Here is a 22,330-nt window from a genome sequence, read left to right as displayed (position 1 = left end):
CACTGCCTGCTGCCTTTATGTTCCTCAAATGGTTTGTGATGAGTTAATTAAAAACTAAATTAAAAAATGAATTATTTCTTCAAACTAAAACATTCTCACATTCCCAAAAGGTTATTTGACGTATTTGTCCCCTTCTTACTGCGAATCCATACAACAATTTGGTTATTACAGCATTTCCAATTCACCATACTTTTAGGATCTTAAATGTGTTGTGTCGCTTAAGGAGGAGGAGTTTCTGTCCCATAAGCAGGTGTCCTTTACTGCGTGATTACTGGATGTCTATATATTTGAGGTTTCCTTAAACGGGCCTCTAGAAAGCATGCGCAGCTGCAGGTCTGGAGAAAACAATGTGTCAACACATGCAAGTTAACGCCTATTGACACGGTTATGCAAGTCTTTTCTGAAATTTTGTATCTTTTCTCGTCAGACGACCAACAGTAGACGGCTTATCGACAGTGACTGCTAAAGTTGTAATTACTGCAGCGGTTTGTTTTATGCTCACCATGCATCTCATCGGGTAAGTGGACTTTCCTCATATAGCATCATATAGCCCGAGGTATCTGTGCTTGGATCGTTTAATTAACTTCATCTGCACAGTAAAATGCTGCGACATATGTTTGTCTTGTGTTGGGAACACAGTAGGCCTACACGTCTTTTAGCTTTTCTTTTTCAGAGTTGATGTACTGTAGGCTACAGTAAATATATATTGCGTGCAGTATATGTTGAATACAGACATGCAATTGCGCAACAACTGCTCTTACAATTTAGTTGATTAGTTAGTAAAACTGTAGGCCTAGTGCATTTTTTTTTAGGAACTGGAGCTTATAATTTGTGCTAATGCTTTTAGGCTTATTGAGGGAAGTTATTGTCCGGCAAAAGTCCTTTATTATCAAAAAGCATTTAAAAATAAATCAACCAAGACTGAAAGAACCGATAAGTTGACTAGTCGACTAAAAGGGGGCGCTGCAGTTAATATCAAGATCTTCAGAATCTTTTAGCTTAAAATGTTTAGCTGTTTTCTTGCAGAATGTCTAAATATGAGGCACTCCTAATGATTTTGATATCTTTCAGGTCCAGGTTTATCTTGGGATTAGCACTGTTTGTTCTACTGGCAGGCTGTCAACAGTGTGTCTCAGCTGACAGCGATACGTTTGCTCCACCAGAGGTCTCTCAGTACAATGGTACTCTGTTTGCAACCTGCAAAATGAGACCCAGCACGTCACTACCTGACGGCCTGCCCAAAGTGTACGGTCAGGTGCTGTTGAAGCAAGATTATCCTCTTGGGAAACTCAATGTCCTTCTTCGGTTCAATGGCTTCCCCACAGAGGGTGCTCCAGAGCCCAGAGCGGTGCACATCCATCAGTACGGAGACCTGAGCCAGGGGTGTGACTCCACTGGCGGCCACTACAATCCACATGCTGTAAATCACCCCAACCACCCTGGAGACTTTGGTAACTTTGAGCCCCAGGAAGGAAAAATAAATGCAATGATTGAATCTGAGGCAACGCTGTTTAGAGAGCTGTCTGTGCTTGGAAGAGCAGTGGTGCTCCATGAAAAGATGGACGACTTGGGGCAAGGTGGAGATGCTGGGAGCCTGCTGCATGGAAACGCAGGCCGACGGCTTGGTTGCTGCATTATTGGGATTGCCACTCCCAACTCCTGGAATACACAATATAAGCTGTATAGGCGGCTGAGGAGAAATTAGTTTTACAGGAATGGAATATACTGTTTGTCAATTTTACAGATTTGGCCTGTATTCATTCATTGTCTGACAACAATAAAACGTTATTAATCTCAAATAAAGTTTGGTCCATAATTTGGTACACACATTAGTAAGGACGAATTGCACCGACTTGGGTGGTCCTCTAACTTTTCCTCTAGCGCCATCGTCTAGTCAAAATCTCAATTGGTCCAATACTTATTTTATGACAAATTTAAATTGCCATCAAACTCAGCTGTACTTTGTTAACTGCTTATTAGCCAATGTTTGCACGCTAACATGCATTTGTATGTTAGCGTTGTCATTGCAAACATGTAGTTAGCCTTTAGATTAAAGAACCTGCCTTAAGACTTCATATGCAAGCTTACCCTTCAGGGCTCATTTTGGATTATACCGTATATTTAATGTTTTCCAACAACAAACTAGTTTAAAACCATTTATTTTTCAGAAATAAATCTCTTTTGCAAACATTTAACACATATGGCTCTATGTAATTTCTATCTCGTGAGTTAATGTTTCACCACAAAGACATTGTGTTGCAGACTGTTAATTAAGATGTCATATTTGCTTTGAAGAAGCCTGTCAAGGAAATAAGTGTTAAAAAAGAAAATGCAGTTATCTTTAATCAATATCTAGTACATTGTCATGCAGCATTTTATAGCTTCGATAATGTGTTGATTAAAAATAAAATGTGTAAGGGTGATTAGCAAAGAAGCAAAATGTCTCACATTGGCAAGCTGTTGTAAATGTGTTTGAAGAAAACAAAAAGCTGCTGCTTGAATTAAACATTGTTCACAACAGCTGGATGTGTATTTGTTGACGTACTGGCCAATGAGATTCAGTAGATTTCTTGAACGTTGAGGCGGGGGAAGTGTCGGCAGAGGTCGGAAGATAAAGGAGAATTTCTTTCTACTTCTGTCAAAAGCAATCACGTTGTCCCGCTTCATTTTAAGTTACTTTCTTTGAGAAACAATCAGTGTCTTACTCCAGAGTTAACAGAAATGTTAAACAAATTACGTTCACCTTCACTGCTGAGGTCAAATTCAATTTCTCAGTCAAAGCGGAAAAATCGAAATGACACCCCTGTGGCATTACAGCTGTATCCTACAGACATTGTTTGCTACTTTTATCGCCATAAATCAGTTTCACCCACCTCCATCTCTGATACATAAACAATGTAACGCTTCAAACTTTGTGGGAACAGTTTGGGAGTAACTCCATTCCTGTTTCAACACCACAAAAGCTTGAGCACAAAGTTCTGACCTCAAACCCGTCCAACCCCTTTTGGATTAACTGGACTGTGTTCCAGGCTTTGTTGCCCAACCTCACTAATGCTCTTCTGGCTGAGTGGGAGCAAATCTCTGTGGAAGATTTTTGTTGAAAAACTATTCCATTAGTGTTATAGCAGCACATTTCTGTTTAACAATCACATATGAGAGTTATGTTTGGGTTTGGACACATATTACATCATCAGTTCCTGACAGTTGATGCTCAATTTTTGTTTTAGGTTTGTCACGAGTCATTCTTACCACTTTGACAAGTAAAAAAAACAATAATTGGTTTTGATATTACTTGGATTTGCAGTAAATATCAGATGTCGGAATCCATTATCAACCGTCAATCATAACACCTCAATAGCTACACTTTCTCCATTTTGTTTTCATTATTCATGAAAATAAATAAAGTAGCATCATGCAATACGGCATTGATTTTTCCCCGATGCTCTACAACATGTGAGCGGCTCATGGAAGACTTCACATTTCCTGACTAACACAAAACATCTGTCCCATCTGGAAGCTCCGTCTCCAGGTTTGACTGGACATTCTCCTGCTCTTCATCAGAACCTGCGGCGGCAGAAGTGCATATTGTGCTATTTATGTTTGCCTCTGTTCGAATAAACTCCGTCTCAACAGTTTCCACCCAATCAGTGCATTCATCAGACTGTTCCTCTCTTCCCCCTGTGGGGTCAGAGTCCTCTAAAGTTTGCTCTATGTGGCACAGGTCTGACGGATGATGTGCGGAGGAGGAATCACTCGCACACTCGTCTTCTTTTGACCGGTGACTCGTTAAATCAGTTGTGACCTGTGACTGACTGCTGTCAGGACACTCTTCACTGCCTGGTGTTTCTGTCTGAGGGCAGACTGGCTCTTCCTCAGCTGGCTGGGAAAGAAGCTTCTGTTGACCACCTGACCCAGCCGGCGGTCCACTCTCTTGGACTGGGACTCCTGTGGAGCTCTGCTGATCGACGACTATTTGTTCTGCCAGTTCATCATCTGTGAGAATAGAAGATTCAAGAAATAAAATCTCACCAACACACACAATGATAGATTGTGTCTGAGAAGTATGAGTGACATTGAATGTTCACCTTCCTGTCCAGGAGACTCAACCGACTCCGTCGACTCAGCCTGCTGAGTATTCAGGATGATGGTGTCTTTTCCTCCTATTATGATGGGACATTATTCAGAGTAAGCTTCCATACAAGTGGTAGCAATTCAAGCATCTGTGTGCCAATACTTAAAACTGTTGGATTGGATAGAGATAAGTGAATGCCATTTGGACAGATATGAGAAGGAATGGAAGAAGTTGAAAGGTTAAAAAGTAGGAAGTGAGAGGAACATACTTCCACATATTCCCAGAGACACATTATAAGTCAGACCTCCAGGAAGCAAGAAGCAAAAGGACAGAAGAGAGGATGATACAAGTACATTATTGTAAGTAGAATACAAGCTTCAATGAAACACAGTATGTTAGGATAATTATGTTCACCTGGCAGGCTCCATAATCCAGACATTTCCAACGCTTTTAGTTTCTTCTCCAGCTCTGCTACTCGATTTCCAAGAATCCTGACAATAAAAAGGCACAAAAGCAATTATATTTGAACGTTTTGTCTGACATCCAAGTTATTGATATATACAGTACAACTCAGAGTGTACACAGAGAGAGAGAGAGCGGGAAGGATGAGATGGAGTACTTGTTGATTTGGCGTTGGTGCTGAATCACCATGTTCTTCTCGTGGATGGTTTCCAGCAGAGCTGTGGCGAGTGACTTGAGGTCTGAAATGGACTGAGGAGTCACCGGCAAACTGCAGCTGTTTTCTTCAGACAGCAACAGTTCCTTCACTGCACACAGATCGATGGTCACAGTTCAACACAAAGTGCTGTCTTCAAATTATTAGTTTGTAAAAATGTCTTTTTCTTTAACCTGTTTTGTTTGTGACATTGAACACACTCACTTCAGTATGTATGTTTCAAAACTAAATATTTGATCCTTCTGACCTTGTTTGGCAGAGAGCACCCCAGTCAGTGCACTACTGTTGGGTTTCCCACAGATCCTAGAGGTTTTCCTACAGTCCAGGGCACTCTGAAATCAGTGAAAAGCAATACTGAGCATGAGCGTGAACATTTCCAAAGAATTAAGAAACAATTACAAACATTTAAAAGATAACTCTAGGAGTAAAACATTGAAGAAATAAGAATGATAAAACAACATGTAGTTACCTTGTACTTCACCAGGTTTGTTTTGAGCAAGTTGATTTCTTCTTGAAGTTGACAGAACCGTTCATGCAAATACCTAAAATATTAGAGAGATCACAAGTTCATCATTAAATCATTAAACCTCACCAGTTCATCAACATCAACTGATTTCAACAGCACGCTAAACCCGTGCAAAACTTAGAGGATGTCTCTTTAACTGTGGACTAATTGCTGCAGATGCTCCAATATTTCAGTGAAGCACCAAGAAAATATCTCTAACAAACCTGTTCTCCATGCAGAGCGCGTCTATGTCCAACATGCGTATCTCATCGTTGCCCAAGATGTGGTTAATTTCCACATTGAGTCGATGGGCCTTCTGCTGAAAGACGTCACGCTCCGCTCGTACGTCCTGAAGCTCATCTGTGAGCGACTTCATGCTGTGCTCCAAAACCTCGTTCTACAGCGACACAAAACACAATTAGGATTTAATCTACTCGTGATTCGGACAGAATAGTTCATCCACTCCACAAAGTTGTGGGGGAAAAAAGTGCCTGGAATTAGGGCTGGGTGATATGGCCAAAATCTTCCACCACGATATGGGTCACTTCAGCCAAGACAGCCCGACAACGCCCAGAGCCTTCAACATTTCAGGGCGAATCTCATCCGCCTCTGGCACCTTGCCACCTCAACAACCTCAACCAGGCATATGGATGAGCTGAAGACCTCGCGGACAGGGGCCTCAGCCAGATGTTCACAGTTCACCCTCACCAGATCTGTCCGCAGAACATTTACTTGTAATGGAGTATTTTTACTGTGAGCACTTCCTCCACCACTGGCCGTAGGTGTGTGCATGGTATAATTACTTCCAAGTCTCGCCATTCGTTTGACAGGATGTTGTTAAATATCACAATGCTGTCAACTACAAGCCAACAACAGAAAGCCACCGGTATAGTCCAATCTGTTCTCACCTGCTCTCCAGCTCTTTCCAACTGTTTGACCAGATCCTCTCGTTCATGAGCGGGAAAGTGTCGAGCGCCGACCTCTTCGTCTCCCAGCCGTTGTTTGGTGATGGTCATTCGTAGAAGCTGTTGGGACAGAGAGACCACAGTAGATGTGATTCTTCTACTTTATTTCTTTCAATGAACTCATTTCTTTGCATTCAAATCAGCTTAATCGCTACCATCTTAAATCAGATAAAATAATTCATAACTGGAGATATATTCACAACACGCAAAAAGAAATAAAGACGTGATACCCCAATTTGATTTGACTAAAACCGTCGGTATAGTGCACAGTATGTCATGGTACCTTGTTGTCACCTTGAGCTTCCACCAGTCGTTGTTTCAGCTCCTTCACCTCCTCAGAAAGTTGACTGCTCTTTTCTCTGGAGTCTCTCAGTAGCTGGGCTAAATTGACCTGAAGACATGAACGTGAGGTCACATGAGCTCGATCATACAGGGTTAGTTCAGCAGTTACACGAATGTTTCACAACTGACATTCAACTCCGTACAGAACAGGAATTTAACATAAATATTTCCCCATTTTTTTAACCACGGGGCAGCAGTGGTGAAGAGCATCCCAGTTAGAGAGGGATGCACAAAGAATGTCTGCAGGATAGAATTGCTTACTTGATTCCTTTTCTCAGGAGGCAGAGAGGGATCTCCATCCTATTAGTTATAAAAACATGGCAAAAATTCAATAGGGGACAATAACAATTTCTAATCTACATTTTCTGCGTATTAAAACACTCATGATGCATCTTTACGACTGTTACTAGTTCAGCTTACAATGAGTTCTCTGTACTTCTTCTTGAGGCCTTGGTGTCGCTCACGTAGCTGGTTGGCCATCAGTTTGAACTGATCCCTCTCCTGCTGGCAGGTGTCCAGCTCTTCAGACAGAATCAGAAGAGCTTCTTTTTTACTCTCCAACTTACGCTTACAAATGAGGAACTACAGAGAGACAGAGGGAAAAAAAGTTGAAGGCATTATATACCAGAATTTTGAATAATACTTGCTAGGGAGAAACATTCATATTTTAATGCAGTTTTTTTTAATGAAGCAGCGTGGCCAATATGGAACAATTTATATCACAATAACCATTTAAAATCCCCTTTTTAGGTCTGTTTATTTTCATTATCAATTCATCTGTCAGTTATATTTTTGATTAACTGCCCAACTCAATGACATTCAACTTACAATATATAAAAGAAAGAGAAGCAGCAGATTCTCACATTTGAGAAGCTAAAACACATGGCTCATGTTTGGCATTTTTGCTTGATAAATTCATTAAATGATTCATCAATTATCAGGGCTGTTGTCAATTAATTTCTGTTGATTGACTAATTGATTCATCGTTTGAGTCCCATACTTGGTAAAGTGGTGTTTCAGATGGATTATAATTTATTGAACAGAGTTTTGTATCATGCGTTACAATATGTAACAAAATAGGACAGTGATGTTGGTCATAACACGCAGTAATATTTGCTTTTACTGCATCATGCATCTCTGTACTCACTGGGCTCTGCAGGTAAAAGGAAAAAAAAAACATTTACTTCCTTATCTCCAGGCTGAGAGAAACCAAAGCAGCTGGCATTTAATCCTCTTTACTGTTTCATCTAAAAATCCTTTACGGGTGATAACAGGAGGCAACACACATTTAAATACACACATTTCCCGCTAATGTGATAGTTTGGTGGTGCACAAACAAACAGAGTGGAGGTTAGTGAGTATTTATGTCCACGCTCCTCTCTGCGTCGTTCCTGTCTCACCTCGTTGACCAGCCCCTGCCAGTCGCTCTCGCTCCTCCTGGACGGATCCATCTCTCTCTCTGCACTGCACGAAATAATAGATGTATAGTGACGCAAGGTGAGTTTCATACAAGCATCGCCATGTTGTGATCAGATTTAGAGACAGTTTGCATCATCAAGACGGATTAGCTGATCGAGGAACACGAGCTGCATCACTTCCGTCCGTCCCCGACGTCAGAGTAGCGTCACGACGCATTTGGGAACCCTCGTAAATTTGGGAACTAATCCTGGGCACTGACTGATAACGGTATGTCGACGATACATTTTCAAAAATAATAAAGCTCATATGAAATTTTGATCATTTATATCATAATGCCTTATCCATCAATTTAATACCACACGCGTTGGCTTCCCATCGTGTGTATTTTGTGGCATAAATTACTTGAACACAACGTACTCTCAATGCACAACAAAGGCAAGACAATTATTGTAGTTTATGGTTTGGTGACTTTTATATGCAAACCAGACGTTTTAAATGAATAAAAACATCAATACAACTGCAATTGTACCTGTAAATAAATCTGAGCGTTTACTATCCATACTATCATACTATTTAGTATGCCAGAAATGTTTTCGTATGTCTCAATAAATAGTCAATTCATGTCACATACAATAGGCCTAAAATACAAGGATGTACTGTATCCAGTCACATTTTAATATTGCAATTATCCTGTCTCATAGTGTGCACAAGAGGGAACCACATGCTGTGACATTTGGCTCTTTCATGAAATACATTTTTGACAGAAACTCTATTTGTGCATAGCATATGTTCCTAATGTGGTGAAAGCACGCACCTCCAGGTTGTTCAGCTGTTGATTGTTCATAACAGAAAACGTATGGGCTACTTGGCAGCAGTGCCTCGTACAGAACAACTCAACAAAGAACGACAAACACTCTGTCTATTCTTGTTCAGATCAGTAAACCGTATGGTTTTGACTTGACTTGGTCTTTGCTTTATGGACACATTTCACAATCTGTCCATCTGCAAAGAACGAAGAACACAAATACAATGCTTGTGGTTAAATGTTTTTTTATTGCATTCACACAGCATTTACACAGCTGTAGCTTGAGCTTAGTAGAGTGTAAAATATACATCATTGCGAGTAAGGACATGACAATCATGTTTTTTTTCCCAAGAAATCTGAAATGCTAACAAAAACACATTGCTTATGCTAGATCTTGTTAACATTTTGTGACTTTAAGATGTTTGACAGTCTCCAGAGACCATGGCCTAATTTGCACATCATGCCAGTGTTCTGTGTGTGAAAACGTCAGCCAAACACACTTTAATTTCTGTACAACACATGAAAAATATCAAAAGATCTGTAAAGACACACGTTTGTGTCTTAGGACCATGTAAATATCATTTCAAGTCACATTGCAACACACAATTATCCTTGTGGTTGTAATTGAGAGCAACACAGCATTATACATTTTGCATAATCAGGATTAAATTATAATTAGTTCTGACACTAATCAGGCACTCTGTAAATACAGTAGCTTGTTATAACTGGTGTGCAGTTAGGCTTAAGCTCATAATATGTAGCTAATACATTCATCTGGATTTTTGGTTGAAATATTTTGAAGAAAACCTTTATTTCATGCACATTTAAATCATGAGAGTGACTGGGATGAGTGGCTTCAACATTTTTGACTGACTGCTCCAATTGTTTCAAACAAATCACTTCGAGTATTTTAGCCCACTCCCCATTTTTTTGTTGTTTTACCTACATCCAACCATTTCTGTTATTTTCTAAAACAGACATTCCAACAAGCACACCCACTTCACAAGCAATTTGACCAGGTGAGAGGAAGTGAGAATGTAAGGAGGGTTTGAGCTGTCTCTTTCCTTTTCAACAGTAACAATTACGTTACTGAGTGCAATACCATTAATACCTACAGGAAAGAGTGTGCCATCATCTCAATTATTAAATGATTATTGCATCTCGCCCGTCTCTATGACAGAACCCTTTCCCCCCTACCATCAAGTGTGGCCAATCAGAAAAGCTTTAAACAGCTTTTCGACACCTTGAGTGTTCACTTTGAGGCGACATAAAAATCTGTGTTTTTTTCATTGTAGAGTAGTGCAGAGATTTATCGTCACTTTTGAATGAGCACGAACTTCACATGGTCTTTACATTTTATGCAACCATTAATGGATACGTTTCTTACAAGCTGTGTGTGGGGGGCATTGGCCATTGTTTGCTTAAAATAATTACGATTAAAGCCAACACCTCTTAAGATAATATCTTGTATGCCATAACAATATCTTCATGCTGTTTACATTTCAAATGGTTACAATTTGTTTGTATTCCTGTCAGCCTTCAGTTTACTACTTTGGACCTGTCATATCTCCATAATTGTTAGAAATACATATGAACTTGCCAAAGATGTTTGTCTCAAATCAAGAAAGATATATCTAATTGCAGAAGAAAGATATACAGCATTTGAGACTCCTTTGTAGCATACACGCAAATATTGATCTGAGTGACAAACTCATACTGTGATAAGCCATTATTTTTGCGAGACATTATAAGCTCAAATCTACAATAATATTCTCAAAAACCATTGATTTGCCCTTGAAGCTGGAGGAGAAGATGAAATTCCTCCGGTCAGTGGTCACCGCTGTAAAGGATCGGGGCGACTGCACATAAATGTCCTTAAACTTGTGGAACGTTTTGGTCTCCACATCCCAGAGGTAGATTTGTGTGAAAGAATAATCGCTGCCAAGAGCAAGGTAGTGCTTGTCCGTGAAGGTGAAAGGTTGGAGGATCATCGCTCCTCGAGAAGGTAGAGCCTGCACCTCAGTGAACAGCTTATTGGTCCACTTGAGGACTTTGGAGTCACCGATGTAGCAAGTCATGGCCAGATACAGCTCATCCTCCACCCGGAAAGCTTTTACTGCCACCACGTCATCGACATTTGTGATTTCACGATGAAATATGAACTTCAGGGTGCTCTTGTTCCACAGGTAGATGACAGGTGACTGAGAGCGACTGGTCAAGATAAGATAGGACTTCCTATCTAACTCGACAAACTCAGCGTCTGTATCACGAAACCACTCGTGTAGAAACTGGTAGGAGTAGAAACCAGTTTCATTGCGGTCTGGTTGGTCCGTCCACTTGTACAGAGTAGACAAACCTGCCTTGGAGCTGTCCACAATCACAAAGTACCACTCGCCGTCCATTTGGAAGACCTCAATATCATTTGGCTTCGAGATGTTGAAGACCTCAATTGTTTGAAACTTTGTGTACTTGTTTTGCCGATTGTCAAACTTGTAAATATGGGAGCCACCAAAGAGCTGGGTAACAATTATCAAGACGTGGTCGTCGATCAGAACCGACTTGCAGCCAACAACAGACTTCCCTGTGAGGATAAAAAAGATGAGTGGAAATACGACGCAAAAATTGAGTTTAAGTTGATCATTAGCTGACAATAAAATGATAATTTCCTCATAATGTTAAATTAACCTTAATATATATATACATATACACACACACACATACATATATACACATGCTTACATACACACATATATATATTTATTTGTTATTGCCAACACATCCTCAGACCAAAAAACTGAAATGACTGGGCGGCTCAATACTTTTCGACTTCCCCGTCTGTCCTTGGCTCTCAGCCCCGATGCCCATTAGTTCCTATTGTGTTAAAAACATGTTTTTAACACAATAAAAAGGAACAACCTGTATCAGGCTAAACTTGTTCATTCAATCAATTAATTATTGCTTTTGGTCTTATGAGAATTTTCTGACTATAAGAAAAATACAGTCAAACCTGTTATATTGTCAAATTTCCTGAAATTCATTTCAATGTGATCCCACTCCATGACCACACAGCTGTTGTAGTTGGGGGCAGCCATCGCCACATAGATGTCCTCTTTAAAGGTGAAGATGTCCGCTGACATGGACTGAATGGGAATGGACTGATGACGCACAAAGTCTGTGAGATGCAGACAAAAAAGAAACTCATCAAAATCTAATTATATCTTGATTTATTTTATTGTTCAATATTTTTATTTTAATATAGCATGCTTTATATTAAAAGGAATGAAAAACGTTTTCATTATTTTTCATTTTTTAATTAAAACAAACACGTAAATTGTTTTTTTTGTATTTTTTAACATTTCAGAATTTTACAACATACTAATATTAAGCCTGTACTGTACATGAAATAACATTACGTTGTTTCCCTATAATAATCGGATAAGACAGTGTAACTGAGGAAAAGGAAACATATAATAGCTCCACCACAATAATATTTAAAATGTATTTAATATTCAATTAATAGAAAAAAAGCAAGGTCAATCTTATCTTTCTTCCATTTTCTTGTTTTTATTTTTAGCCATGCTAGTGGCTCTATGGCAACGTTGGTTATTTTGGTCCAGACTGAAATATCTTGGCAACTTAAATGGATTCTCATGAAATGTGTTAAAGATACCCACAGTACCAACTGACTTTAGTAATCACATGACTTTACCTATAATGCCTGCAGAAGGTTGACATTTGGGGTTTTAAGTGAAATGTCTCAACAACTATTGGACAGATTTAATTGAAACTGAACACATACGTTCATGTTCCTCACAGGATGAATTGTAATAACTTTGGTGATTCCCTACATTTTTCCTTGAGCATCTAGTCGAAATATAGCTAGAAAACTATGAGATTCCCATCAGCCTCAGCTGTGCCTTCTGTTTAGTGCTAATTAGCTCATGTTATCATGCTAGCACACTAAACTAAGCATTTCAATTAGAATGCTGACGTAAGCATTTAGCTCAAAGTGGGTGTGTGTGGGTTGTGTGTGTGCTTGTGTGTGTACATGAGTGTTTTCAGAGGCACATATATTAATAGTCCTGGCGTAATCATGTTTGTTTTTGAATGCAGTCCTGTTGAATTATTTAACAATTTTATTGATTTTTGTTCTTTCTTTTTGTTACCATTGCATCTTTAGCTGGGCCTGTGCCTGCTCATGAGAGCCATTGATAGTGTATTTGTCATTTTACCTGTGGAGATACACTCGCCCGGTGGAATAGGAAGGTCATTGAGCCGCTTGCCCTTCATGTCCCCGGGGCCTGCGCAGAAGACATCTGATGCTGTGGCATTTGTGTTTTTCAGCCACATCATCAGCCACTTGTTCTCACAAATACACTGGAAAGAGTTGCCTCTCAGATCCCTAATGTATGACATGACAAAATCAGTCTGGGTATATTTACTGAACAATAAAATATGCACCATGTTTTATATTCACAAGAGGAAAAGATTGAGATGCCTCAAAGGCTCAAGACATTGGAGTGAGTAATTTAAAATGGTCTTGTATGTGACAAAACTAAGTACAATGCTAACATATAATCTACTTCATGATAGTCCAAATAATAATGCTGCAGGCTAAAAACATTGCATCCTTCCAAACTCAACTTTTCAGGAACAAGAATTCACAGTAATTGGTTTAGCTTGATGAAGTCTTATATGACACTGGGTAACTGTTTGATACATACGTGAACCATTTTAGCTGCAGTTTAAAACAAATAGGTTTGTTCACGCCAAGCACTTTTGCATCTTTGTAGCAACATTTTTTTCCTCAAATGTATTTTAAAAGATGATTTAAAAAAGCTACAAATGAAAGCCAACCTGAAACTGTAATGCACTATACAGGAGAACAGAGACTTCACTTCACTTAGGAGCGCAGTATGGAAAAAGACAACACACACACACACACACACACACACACACACACACACACACACACACACACACACACTGCTGACACCACAACTGCTTACTCACAGTTCCAGCAACGAATCCAAGTCAAAAAACAGATCCCTTGGCAGAAACCTCATCTTGTTATTGGCAAGCGATCTAAACCAGAAACACAGCGAGACCAGAACAATGTTCATTGTTGTAATTGTGTCAGTCACTCTCTGTTGTAGGAAAGTGTTATTGCTGTAGATGCTGGGTGGTTAAGAGAATAACAAGAGACTTACAGATGAGTCAAATCTCGCAGACCACGAAAGGCATTTTTGGTGATCATTTCAATCTTGTTCCCTTCAATGAATCTGTTCAACTCATCAAAACAGACGTTTATCAAAGCAAAGTCATGTATTATATCATGCCATATTGATGAATCTGCAAATGTCAATACACATGTCAGAATATTACAGAGGGGTAATTTATAGGGTTTTGGAGATTGAGGGGTGGGGCCGAAGGAGGAGAAATAATCTGCAGATGTATTTACACCATGATGTAATACAGTCCTTCAACAGAATCATCAATTAGTATGTGGTATATTCAAGTTGACTGTTGTAAAATCACAAAAACAGTCATTATACATGGTACAGGAAGTTTATCAATTAGTACTCACAAATATTCGAGATGTGGAAGGCCAGAGAACGCATCATCTTTGATTGTTGTCAAAGAATTTGCATTTAGGAGTCTGCAGAGGAAAAATAAAAAAACACCCAAACTAAAATAATTAATGATGAACAATTATTGATCTGTCTCCTTTTTTGTTTGTGTGTGTTGCACTGTTTGTACAATTAGCCTAAAATGTAAATTGCTGATCAATGAATACATTTTAGTTCCACGTGAAAAAATAGCACTTACAACAGCTGGAGAGAAGGCATCAGTGAGAACATCCCTTCTGTGATTTCAGAAATAGATCCATTTACCATGCTCCTGTTGAAAGAAAACGCATACACAACAAAGTCGTATTGAACAATCAGTGCCAGACACACCAGCAGCCAACTCCGCAGGGCAGCACCGAGTAGCAAGCAAATTGTCTCCTTGAACGCAACATCGATTGCCTTGTGCTTTACTGTAGAAATAATCCACAAATACGACGTGTTACTCACAGTGAGTTGATCTCATTGGGTACAGTCCGTGGGATCTGTAAAGTATTGACGCAAATGATGGTCTCCTTGGTGCAGGAGCATCCTGAAGGACATTTGAAATTTCTTTTAGATTCAACTGCTCCATAAACACACAGAAGCGCAAAACTGGCCAGTAGCCACCGCTGAGTAGATGTCATGTTGCTTCTTGAATGTCAATAATAGCAAATGAGGCTGTGGTTGGTGCTAGCAGCAGCTTTAATTAACCCGCATGGGCGACATCAAAATGCTGCAGTAGTGGAAAGTCCTGACACAGACTGATACGGCTGCGTCCCGGAAGGCTGCTTCGGTTTCGGACAGTGTGTTTGGGGGGGGGGGGGGGGGGGGGGGGGGTGATTGTGAAGTCATCACAATGGTTGCCTAATTAGTTGGAAAATAATTACTTTAACGTTTTGAGTTTCTCTACATTTCGTTGTTAAATGAATACTTGTCATGAAACATATTTTTGACAATAAAGAAGAGGACATCAATACACCACCAGAAGCGATACAAAAGCACACAAATGCAATACACTGATTATTTCAGCACCATGGAAAGCAATAACACATTTTACACGCATACTTTATCACGTGACACATTATGCATACCAGAGTATTTTGACTTCATCACGGAAAGTCCCATAAAGAGGGAAATGCATTAATGCAGACTGTAGACAATATATTACATACAAATCATGTTCTCTAATGCATGTGCCCAAAAACGTATCAAATAATGTCCTCTAAACCGTACAGTTATTCGTTTTCCAGCTCATTTTGATTGGGATAGACATAACCAAGAGCTCTACACTGTAGCAACTGCTGCAAATTCACACACATGCTGTTCCGTCATCGTACCACTAGAGGGTAGCTGTCGATCACCAAACTCCAAGTCTGAAAAAGTTACAGATTTGTTAACAAAGGGGGAAAGTAATCAGCTGTCTTTGATAGTCTTTACTTTTTATTCTATTGTATCAGTTTGAATTATTTTGAATTATATTTGATTGATTTTCTTCATGCCCAACCCTCACCAAGAGACCAAAAATACAGTTGCAGTGGTCGAAGATTTCATAACATTTCATTATGGTGTTAAATGTTCTGCCTTCTCTCCCAACCTTGGCAAATACAATTTGCTACAAAACAAGGTTCCCTCCCAAAGCACAACTCAAGTTCAATCGTCATCCAGTAAAAAGAAGACATGAATAGTGGTCATTTTACTAAAACATGCAACCCTTATACCCTTATTGTCCGAATAGATAGGACAGTAAAACAATAAGCATTCTCAATTCCACCCCGCTTGCACAACAGTCTGTCCTCCTCTGGAGTGGCATTAAACCTGACTGTCTTGTGTTATGAGCGTAACAGTGCACAGGGACATTCATTTTTAAGATTATACCTCATTATAGTTTTTCGTCATACATGAGAAAAATGTTGCTCATAATCTTCTGAATATCACCATGTAACTTGTTCTGGAAAATGAATGATCAATCATTCAAAAAAAAAAAAAAAGGATTTCAACTCATACAAAACGTTTGGAGCACCAGCACCAGGCTCTTACTCTTCTGCAGTTATTTTAATTTTAGTTTTTAGTATTTGCACTATTGTAACTGTTAAAATAAACTGAGTTTATTACCAAATTATTACATATTTAATGTATTAGATTGATGTCAATAAAGTATGGAAATTACAAACCAATAAATAATAAAGGTTTCGTATTGAATCTTGTAAAAGAAAATGATGAAGACACAGTGAAGATACACTTTGTTTCACTTGATACTTTGTGGTTTTGCAATCCACAATTATGACCCTCATATGATACAATGAACTAAATTATCTTTGAAAGCCACATAGTACCATTATTCATAGAAAGAAGTATTTACTACACAATAGGTTTGTTAGTTGTTGCAGCAGGCCCTAACAAGGTGCTGACCTTTGCTGGAGGACCAGTAGTTTAAGAACATGAGTGAAACCAAATACCCATTGCCAGAAGGGGGCAACCGTACATGTCTGCCATTGCTGCCATTGCTCATGACAGCTCTGCATAGCATTGCATGTTTTTAGGCTAGAGTATCCCTGAAACACTCAGGACACGTGCAAGCTGAAACCAGAGGACGCTAAAGCTCTTTGCTATTTCTTTCTAACCAACCATCACTGTAATATTGCATTTTGCTCATGTTCTGGATGTCTGTGATACTTAATGAATTTGGTTTTGTGTCAGATGAAACAGGACTCCTTGTAATGAAACATTTTTAATAAATGGAATAAGTGCTCCTATTGTAATATCTCTGGCATATTTTCCTAAAGTTGTAAAACAAACAAAGGAATCCGACAGAAAAGACTACACACACATCCACATTCGAGGATCGAACCATTTGCTTTTTTTTGTTGTGTTTAACCTGTCATGCCACCCAATTTATGAAGTTATTAAGTTCTGTCGTGTCTCACATGTCCTGTCTTCACTGACAAAAATATAACCTGCTTGATTTACTAAATGTAGGCAAAGATTTTGTATCATAGCATTATGTAGATCAAGTAAGACTCGTCTTTGGATAAACTAATTCATTTTTTGTAGGTGAAACATTAATTTGCAGGTCAATCTAGTTGTTTCACTCATAGGGACTTGTAGCATTACTGTTGTTTAGGTGTTAATGCAGGTGTATGAACCAATATCCCTTTAACACAAGCCGACACAAGCCCCCGCTTACTCTCACACACACACACACACACACACACACACACACACACACACACACACATTTTCTTTCATTTTTTTCGAAAGTATTGTTATTATTACATATCATATCTTGTAAAAAATACTTTGTTAACAATATTACGTTATGTAATATTTATCTCTGTTAAATTTGAGTATTTTTTAAATTGTGCAAAATAAACTAAACTAAAAAAACAAAACGAAACAAAACATTGTTTATCATTTCAGTAGGCTCTCTTCACCTTAACCTTGATTTTGGCTGAACAAAATGATCTCATCCAGTGGTCTACAACTTTAATAATCAATGAGTCAGACATAATGTGTTCCAACGCATGCAACACTCATGGTGTTACTTACATACTTGCTCCTACTACTTCACAATAGTATTGGAAAAGAGTAAATAAAAACGAAATCATTGTTCGTTGTTTGGGTGATACCTAAGAATATTGACTGGGTTTTGTAAACATATCTTATTTAGGGAAAAACTGCAAATGCAGATGAATTTACTTTCCTTTAAAGATACTAATTAATTTTTTTGTATTGCTAATATCACAGATTCAATTGTACTACATTTTTGGCAGCTTTTTACAGTATTCACAAAATAAATAAATAAAAATAGTAAATAGTAAAAAAAGTAAATGTTGACAGCAGACCATACGTTCAGTTTAGTGTGTGGTGATTCTGGGATCCAGTAATAATTATTATTGTACCATTACCATTTGGTCTGTTGGTACAATACTCAGATTTAATGGTATTATTAGCAGTTGCATTTGCAGATACTTTAAATTGAACTACAGCACAGGATTTATATTGACTTTGATGCCATCCGATGGTCGTTTGATTTATTTTGGTTTATCTGAATACAATTGACTTTACTTAACATGAAACAATATTGCTCTAACATATTGGTATGAATGGGTTGCTTCTTCCAATTTGTGATATTTACAAATTGCTAAACCCTGATCACAGTGATCATTTATCCTCCTTAAGTGAATTGTCATCGTCCGAGGTTTAGGGTAACGCTCTAATCCCTGACATCTAGTGAACTAGCTCACATATGACACTTTCAAATCCAAAGATGACCTTTCACCCTTTGAAACATGAAACCTTTGAGGGTTGGGAGGGGAAACCTGGAGAAGTGCGGTGTCTGGCTCCTGGTGACTGCTTCACAGCAGGTGTTCAAGGTCTCAAACTTCTCAAGTTCCCACTCAGAAGCTGCAGAAGGCTCAGGAGTCGAGAGAGAGTCACCAGCGCTGCTAGCACGATCAGCAGGAAACACAAACACATCATACCAGGATTATGCATATTCAACAAGTCTGTGTTCAAAATATATTACAAAATCAAGAGAAAGCCATCATAATAAAAATGTTTTTCTACTTGTTGTAAGGAAGCAACCATAATTAATCAACTCATTCACATACAGTTTTGTCAAGAAGCTTTCAGATTTAAGACAGTATTGCATATATATATATATATATATATATATATATATATATATATATATATATATATATATATATATATATATATAATTCTATATATTCAGATATATTTTAGCTTGTTCCAAATCCTCTTTGAAGCTACGATGTTTACATCGAGTGAAATCTTCAAACTGAAGATAAACTCATGATTTGTATGGCTACACCATTTCACCAAATGGAAATATTATCCACGCTCGTGTGTCATTTTACAATTAAAAATAGAGTTCTGTGGGTTTGAACAGACCGGTGATTCATTTACAGATTTTGTTTTCCTTATTTAAAAAAAGATTTAGATGGCTTTTACTTTCTAGGAGACCGTGTTGTGTATTCCATCTCCTACTTTAACATTTACAGTTTCCATTTTGTGATTCATTTCATTTAAAGATGTCTGGTCAGCTAACTTTTTTAGAATTAAACACCGTACAAGTCCAGCCTCCACACAGGCGGTTTATCAAACACTTTCAAGCAGCCCACATAGGCCCACGTCTGCTCTGCGAGTGGATAAACAACTGTCTGACCAACACTTGTCAAACTCTGAAAATCTGTCACTCTAAAATCAACACTCGTTAACGCTGGAAGATTTGCTCTGTTCAACCTATCGGTTATTTTTAGAGCAGGTACGTATTGTGTATTAACACCTGATGTGTTTAAGGGTGGAAGCGAGGCTTGAAATGGTCTTCACACGGACGGTTCGTGGCGTTGATAAATGGTGCTCATGATTTAACACCTGCTGTTTTAATGTAGCCACTGTAAGAAACTGATCTCAACATGCTTGCGTGACTGAGTGGTGTCCGCATTTGAAATAGCTGCCTAAATTTATCAGCTTTGTGGAGGTCAGTTCAAGCTGCATGCGTGTGTTCATGTTTTGGTACATGAATTGAAAATCAAATCTTTAATAGCTCTGACTTCGAGGACATACAGACTACACAAGCACTGTTTTACCACATGAGATTCATTATGAAAGTACATCCACTGGTAGTACAATCATTACATGGTATTTGTGCAATTAGATTATTTTAATTTGTTTTGTCAATATTAAAATTCCAACATTCGACGAAGAAGATTAACTGTGAACTGAATACAAGACATATCAGGAATCACGCACTGTTGTGTGATTTAATAGCATTTATAGGTGTAATTTGTTGATGTGACAAGTAAGCTTAAGTCATGACCTTTAGTTTAATGCTGTTTGTCTTTGCACAGCAGCAGAGGCACACATACAGTCATGACAAATAAATTACCAACACACACATGTAAAAATACTCTATCACAAGTAAAAGTCCTGGATTGAACTTGCATTTAAGTAAAGTATTCTTTGCTAAATGTACTAAAAAGATCAACATGAATGTCCTTTTCCAGTGAGTGATGTATAGTATATTGTTATTACTGATGCATCAATATTGAAGCAGTATTTTACTGTTGTAACTAGTTTTAACTACATCATATACAGTTGAGTATTTTAGTCCAGCGGTTCCCAATCTATGAGTTGAGCCCCTCCAAAGCGTCACAAGATGCCTCTGAGAAGTCAAGTGATGATTAATGGGAGAGGAAAGAAGGAAAAAAATCTCTACTACACAAATTTCTTTTCTTTATACATTTTTTAAAGGGGCCCAGAGAATACACTGCCTTTTTGCGAAATTATGTGTATTATTTTATAAGAGTATCATGTAAAATCTCAAGTAAGAAGTAAAAAGTACAATATTTCTCTCTGAAAAGTGGAGTAACCCTCAGTATAGCATAAGATCAAAATACTCAAGTCAAGTAAAAGTGCCTCAAGTTAAATGTAAGGAAAAGGATTACTATTATTACTATTATTGCACCACATTAATGACACTCTGGGTAAAAGTGGGATTTGACGGTAACAAAGGCTTTAAACTATAGTGGCCTCTGCCCTTGATATTGCTGTCAATGTACCCTCCATGGAGCAACTGTTGGCCCAACCCCTCCTTGCATACCACCAATCTGGGGCCCTGTCCAGAAACAACACTTGTGTCTTCAACACTTAGACAGAGCCCTAATGACTCGATCATTACTGTGAGAGATTACATTATTCAGCTTTGTCCCCGACAGCGACATAAACTGAAATTATTGTCAAACACCTTCATCCACTTTTTGCCTGTAAGTCCTACGTGACCCAGTGGTGGGAGTGGGAAAAAGTTCTCAACAGATTAGACATGAATCTCATACATTTACACATGGCTGGATGAACTTGTAGTAAATTCTTTTAGCTGACTGGCACCAGCTGGCAGGGAATATTTTGCTCCATCAAGACAAGGCAGCTGTTCAGTGAGAGGGCAGAGCATCGATGGCGTTCTCCGCTTCACAAATATTATCAGTGCCAATATTAAGTCGCTAGTGCATTTTTCATACAATATTTATTCCAGCATTCGTTGCACACCCAGACATCACTGGATCACAATACAGTAACAATTTGACCTCTGTGTATATTCCTGCACATACAAACTTGGCACCATGTTAATATGCTGAGAACAGGAGTGGAATGTGTTCAGTCAACATGTTAGATCAAGAGAAGATCGGTAGAATGCACACTTGATAAAAGTAATCAACTGGGGGAAGCTTCATGGTTGACATCTAAAAAATAATGTACCCTATTCACCAGTGGTGTCTTGCAAAATGTAGATCATTTTACCTTTAAAGGCTGTTTTCTCAAGATTAGTTTTTTCTCAACTTCACCAGGATTTACATACACCAAGCTTTATCTATCGTCAGAAGATTTCTACAGAAGAGTTGGTTCATATATATAGCCTGATTTATAGAACATCTTAAAAACACTGCTGTCTCTCCTTAAGTCATATGAGGGACAGCTGTGTTGTGCTATAAACTTTTCTGTAAAGTTTTGACAAATGCAACAATGTCTCAGAAAAATAGCTTGAGCAGCTTTGAGAAACTCGTAGAGGAGAGCTGTTCTTCCTGGAAAGGTGCTGAATCTTGGCACTTTTTGGAGGTTAGTTTCATGAGTCCTCGTGCTTCATCTACAAAGTTCGAAAATGTCTAATTGTAAACGTTTTGAACTGGTACACAGCCTCCCAACACTGAGATTCACTTCAGAGAGAGAAATCATCGTGGGATTTTCCTTGGGACCCCCCCCCCCATCTCTCTCTCTCTCTCTCTCTCTCTCTCTCTCTCTCTCTCTCTCTCTCTCTCTCTCTCCCACTCACTCACTCACCCTTCTCGCTCTCAGTCCCCCACGTCCCCCAGCCTGCAGAGTTTTCCGTCCTGTGTCGGGATAACATCGTAAACGAGGAC

The 22,330-nt window shown here is 38.7% G+C and overlaps 3 protein-coding genes across 5 annotated transcripts; 1 reads left to right on the top strand and 2 right to left on the bottom strand.

Moving 5' to 3' along the window:
- The first annotated feature begins 370 nt into the window (after nt 1-370).
- LOC306784917 (extracellular superoxide dismutase [Cu-Zn]-like) lies at nt 371-1,797 on the top strand. Its single transcript, XM_079279112.1, has 2 exons — nt 371-517; nt 1,072-1,797. Exons 1-2 carry the CDS (start codon nt 495-497, stop codon nt 1,703-1,705), a joined length of 657 nt encoding a protein of 218 aa, XP_079135238.1. The 5' UTR covers nt 371-494; the 3' UTR covers nt 1,706-1,797.
- A 412-nt stretch (nt 1,798-2,209) lies between these two features.
- LOC306784399 (coiled-coil domain-containing protein 149-like) lies at nt 2,210-8,123 on the bottom strand. Of its 2 annotated transcripts, XM_079278370.1 has the most exons (13): nt 7,961-8,123; nt 6,981-7,142; nt 6,822-6,860; nt 6,502-6,609; nt 6,162-6,278; nt 5,478-5,650; nt 5,218-5,290; nt 4,996-5,080; nt 4,692-4,839; nt 4,487-4,563; nt 4,341-4,376; nt 4,086-4,160; nt 2,210-3,993 (listed from the first exon to the last, which is right to left on the bottom strand). In XM_079278370.1, the coding sequence occupies exons 1-13, from the start codon at nt 8,066-8,068 to the stop codon at nt 3,488-3,490; spliced, it is 1,707 nt and encodes a 568-aa protein (XP_079134496.1). In that variant the 5' UTR covers nt 8,069-8,123; the 3' UTR covers nt 2,210-3,487. The 2 variants fall into 2 exon arrangements, with proteins under 2 accessions (XP_079134496.1, XP_079134497.1); XM_079278371.1 differs by lacking the exon at nt 4,341-4,376.
- A 946-nt stretch (nt 8,124-9,069) lies between these two features.
- On the bottom strand, nt 9,070-22,323 carry LOC306785020 (leucine-rich repeat LGI family member 2-like). 2 transcript variants are annotated; one of them, XM_079279245.1, is made up of 8 exons: nt 22,251-22,323; nt 14,614-14,685; nt 14,372-14,443; nt 13,995-14,066; nt 13,798-13,869; nt 13,017-13,186; nt 11,792-11,956; nt 9,070-11,365 (listed from the first exon to the last, which is right to left on the bottom strand). In XM_079279245.1, exons 2-8 carry the CDS (start codon nt 14,679-14,681, stop codon nt 10,530-10,532), a joined length of 1,455 nt encoding a protein of 484 aa, XP_079135371.1. In that variant the 5' UTR covers nt 14,682-14,685; nt 22,251-22,323; the 3' UTR covers nt 9,070-10,529. The 2 variants fall into 2 exon arrangements, with proteins under 2 accessions (XP_079135371.1, XP_079135370.1); XM_079279244.1 differs by lacking the exon at nt 22,251-22,323 and adding an exon at nt 14,862-15,131.
- Nucleotides 22,324-22,330: the final 7 nt, after the last annotated feature.

This window comes from Melanostigma gelatinosum, assembly GCF_949748355.1.
Source record: "Melanostigma gelatinosum genome assembly, chromosome: 11".
In the NCBI taxonomy this organism is placed as follows: domain Eukaryota; kingdom Metazoa; phylum Chordata; class Actinopteri; order Perciformes; family Zoarcidae; genus Melanostigma; species Melanostigma gelatinosum.
The sequence above is the reverse complement of the archived record's forward strand: the minus strand, read 5'-3'. Positions and strand labels throughout refer to the sequence as shown.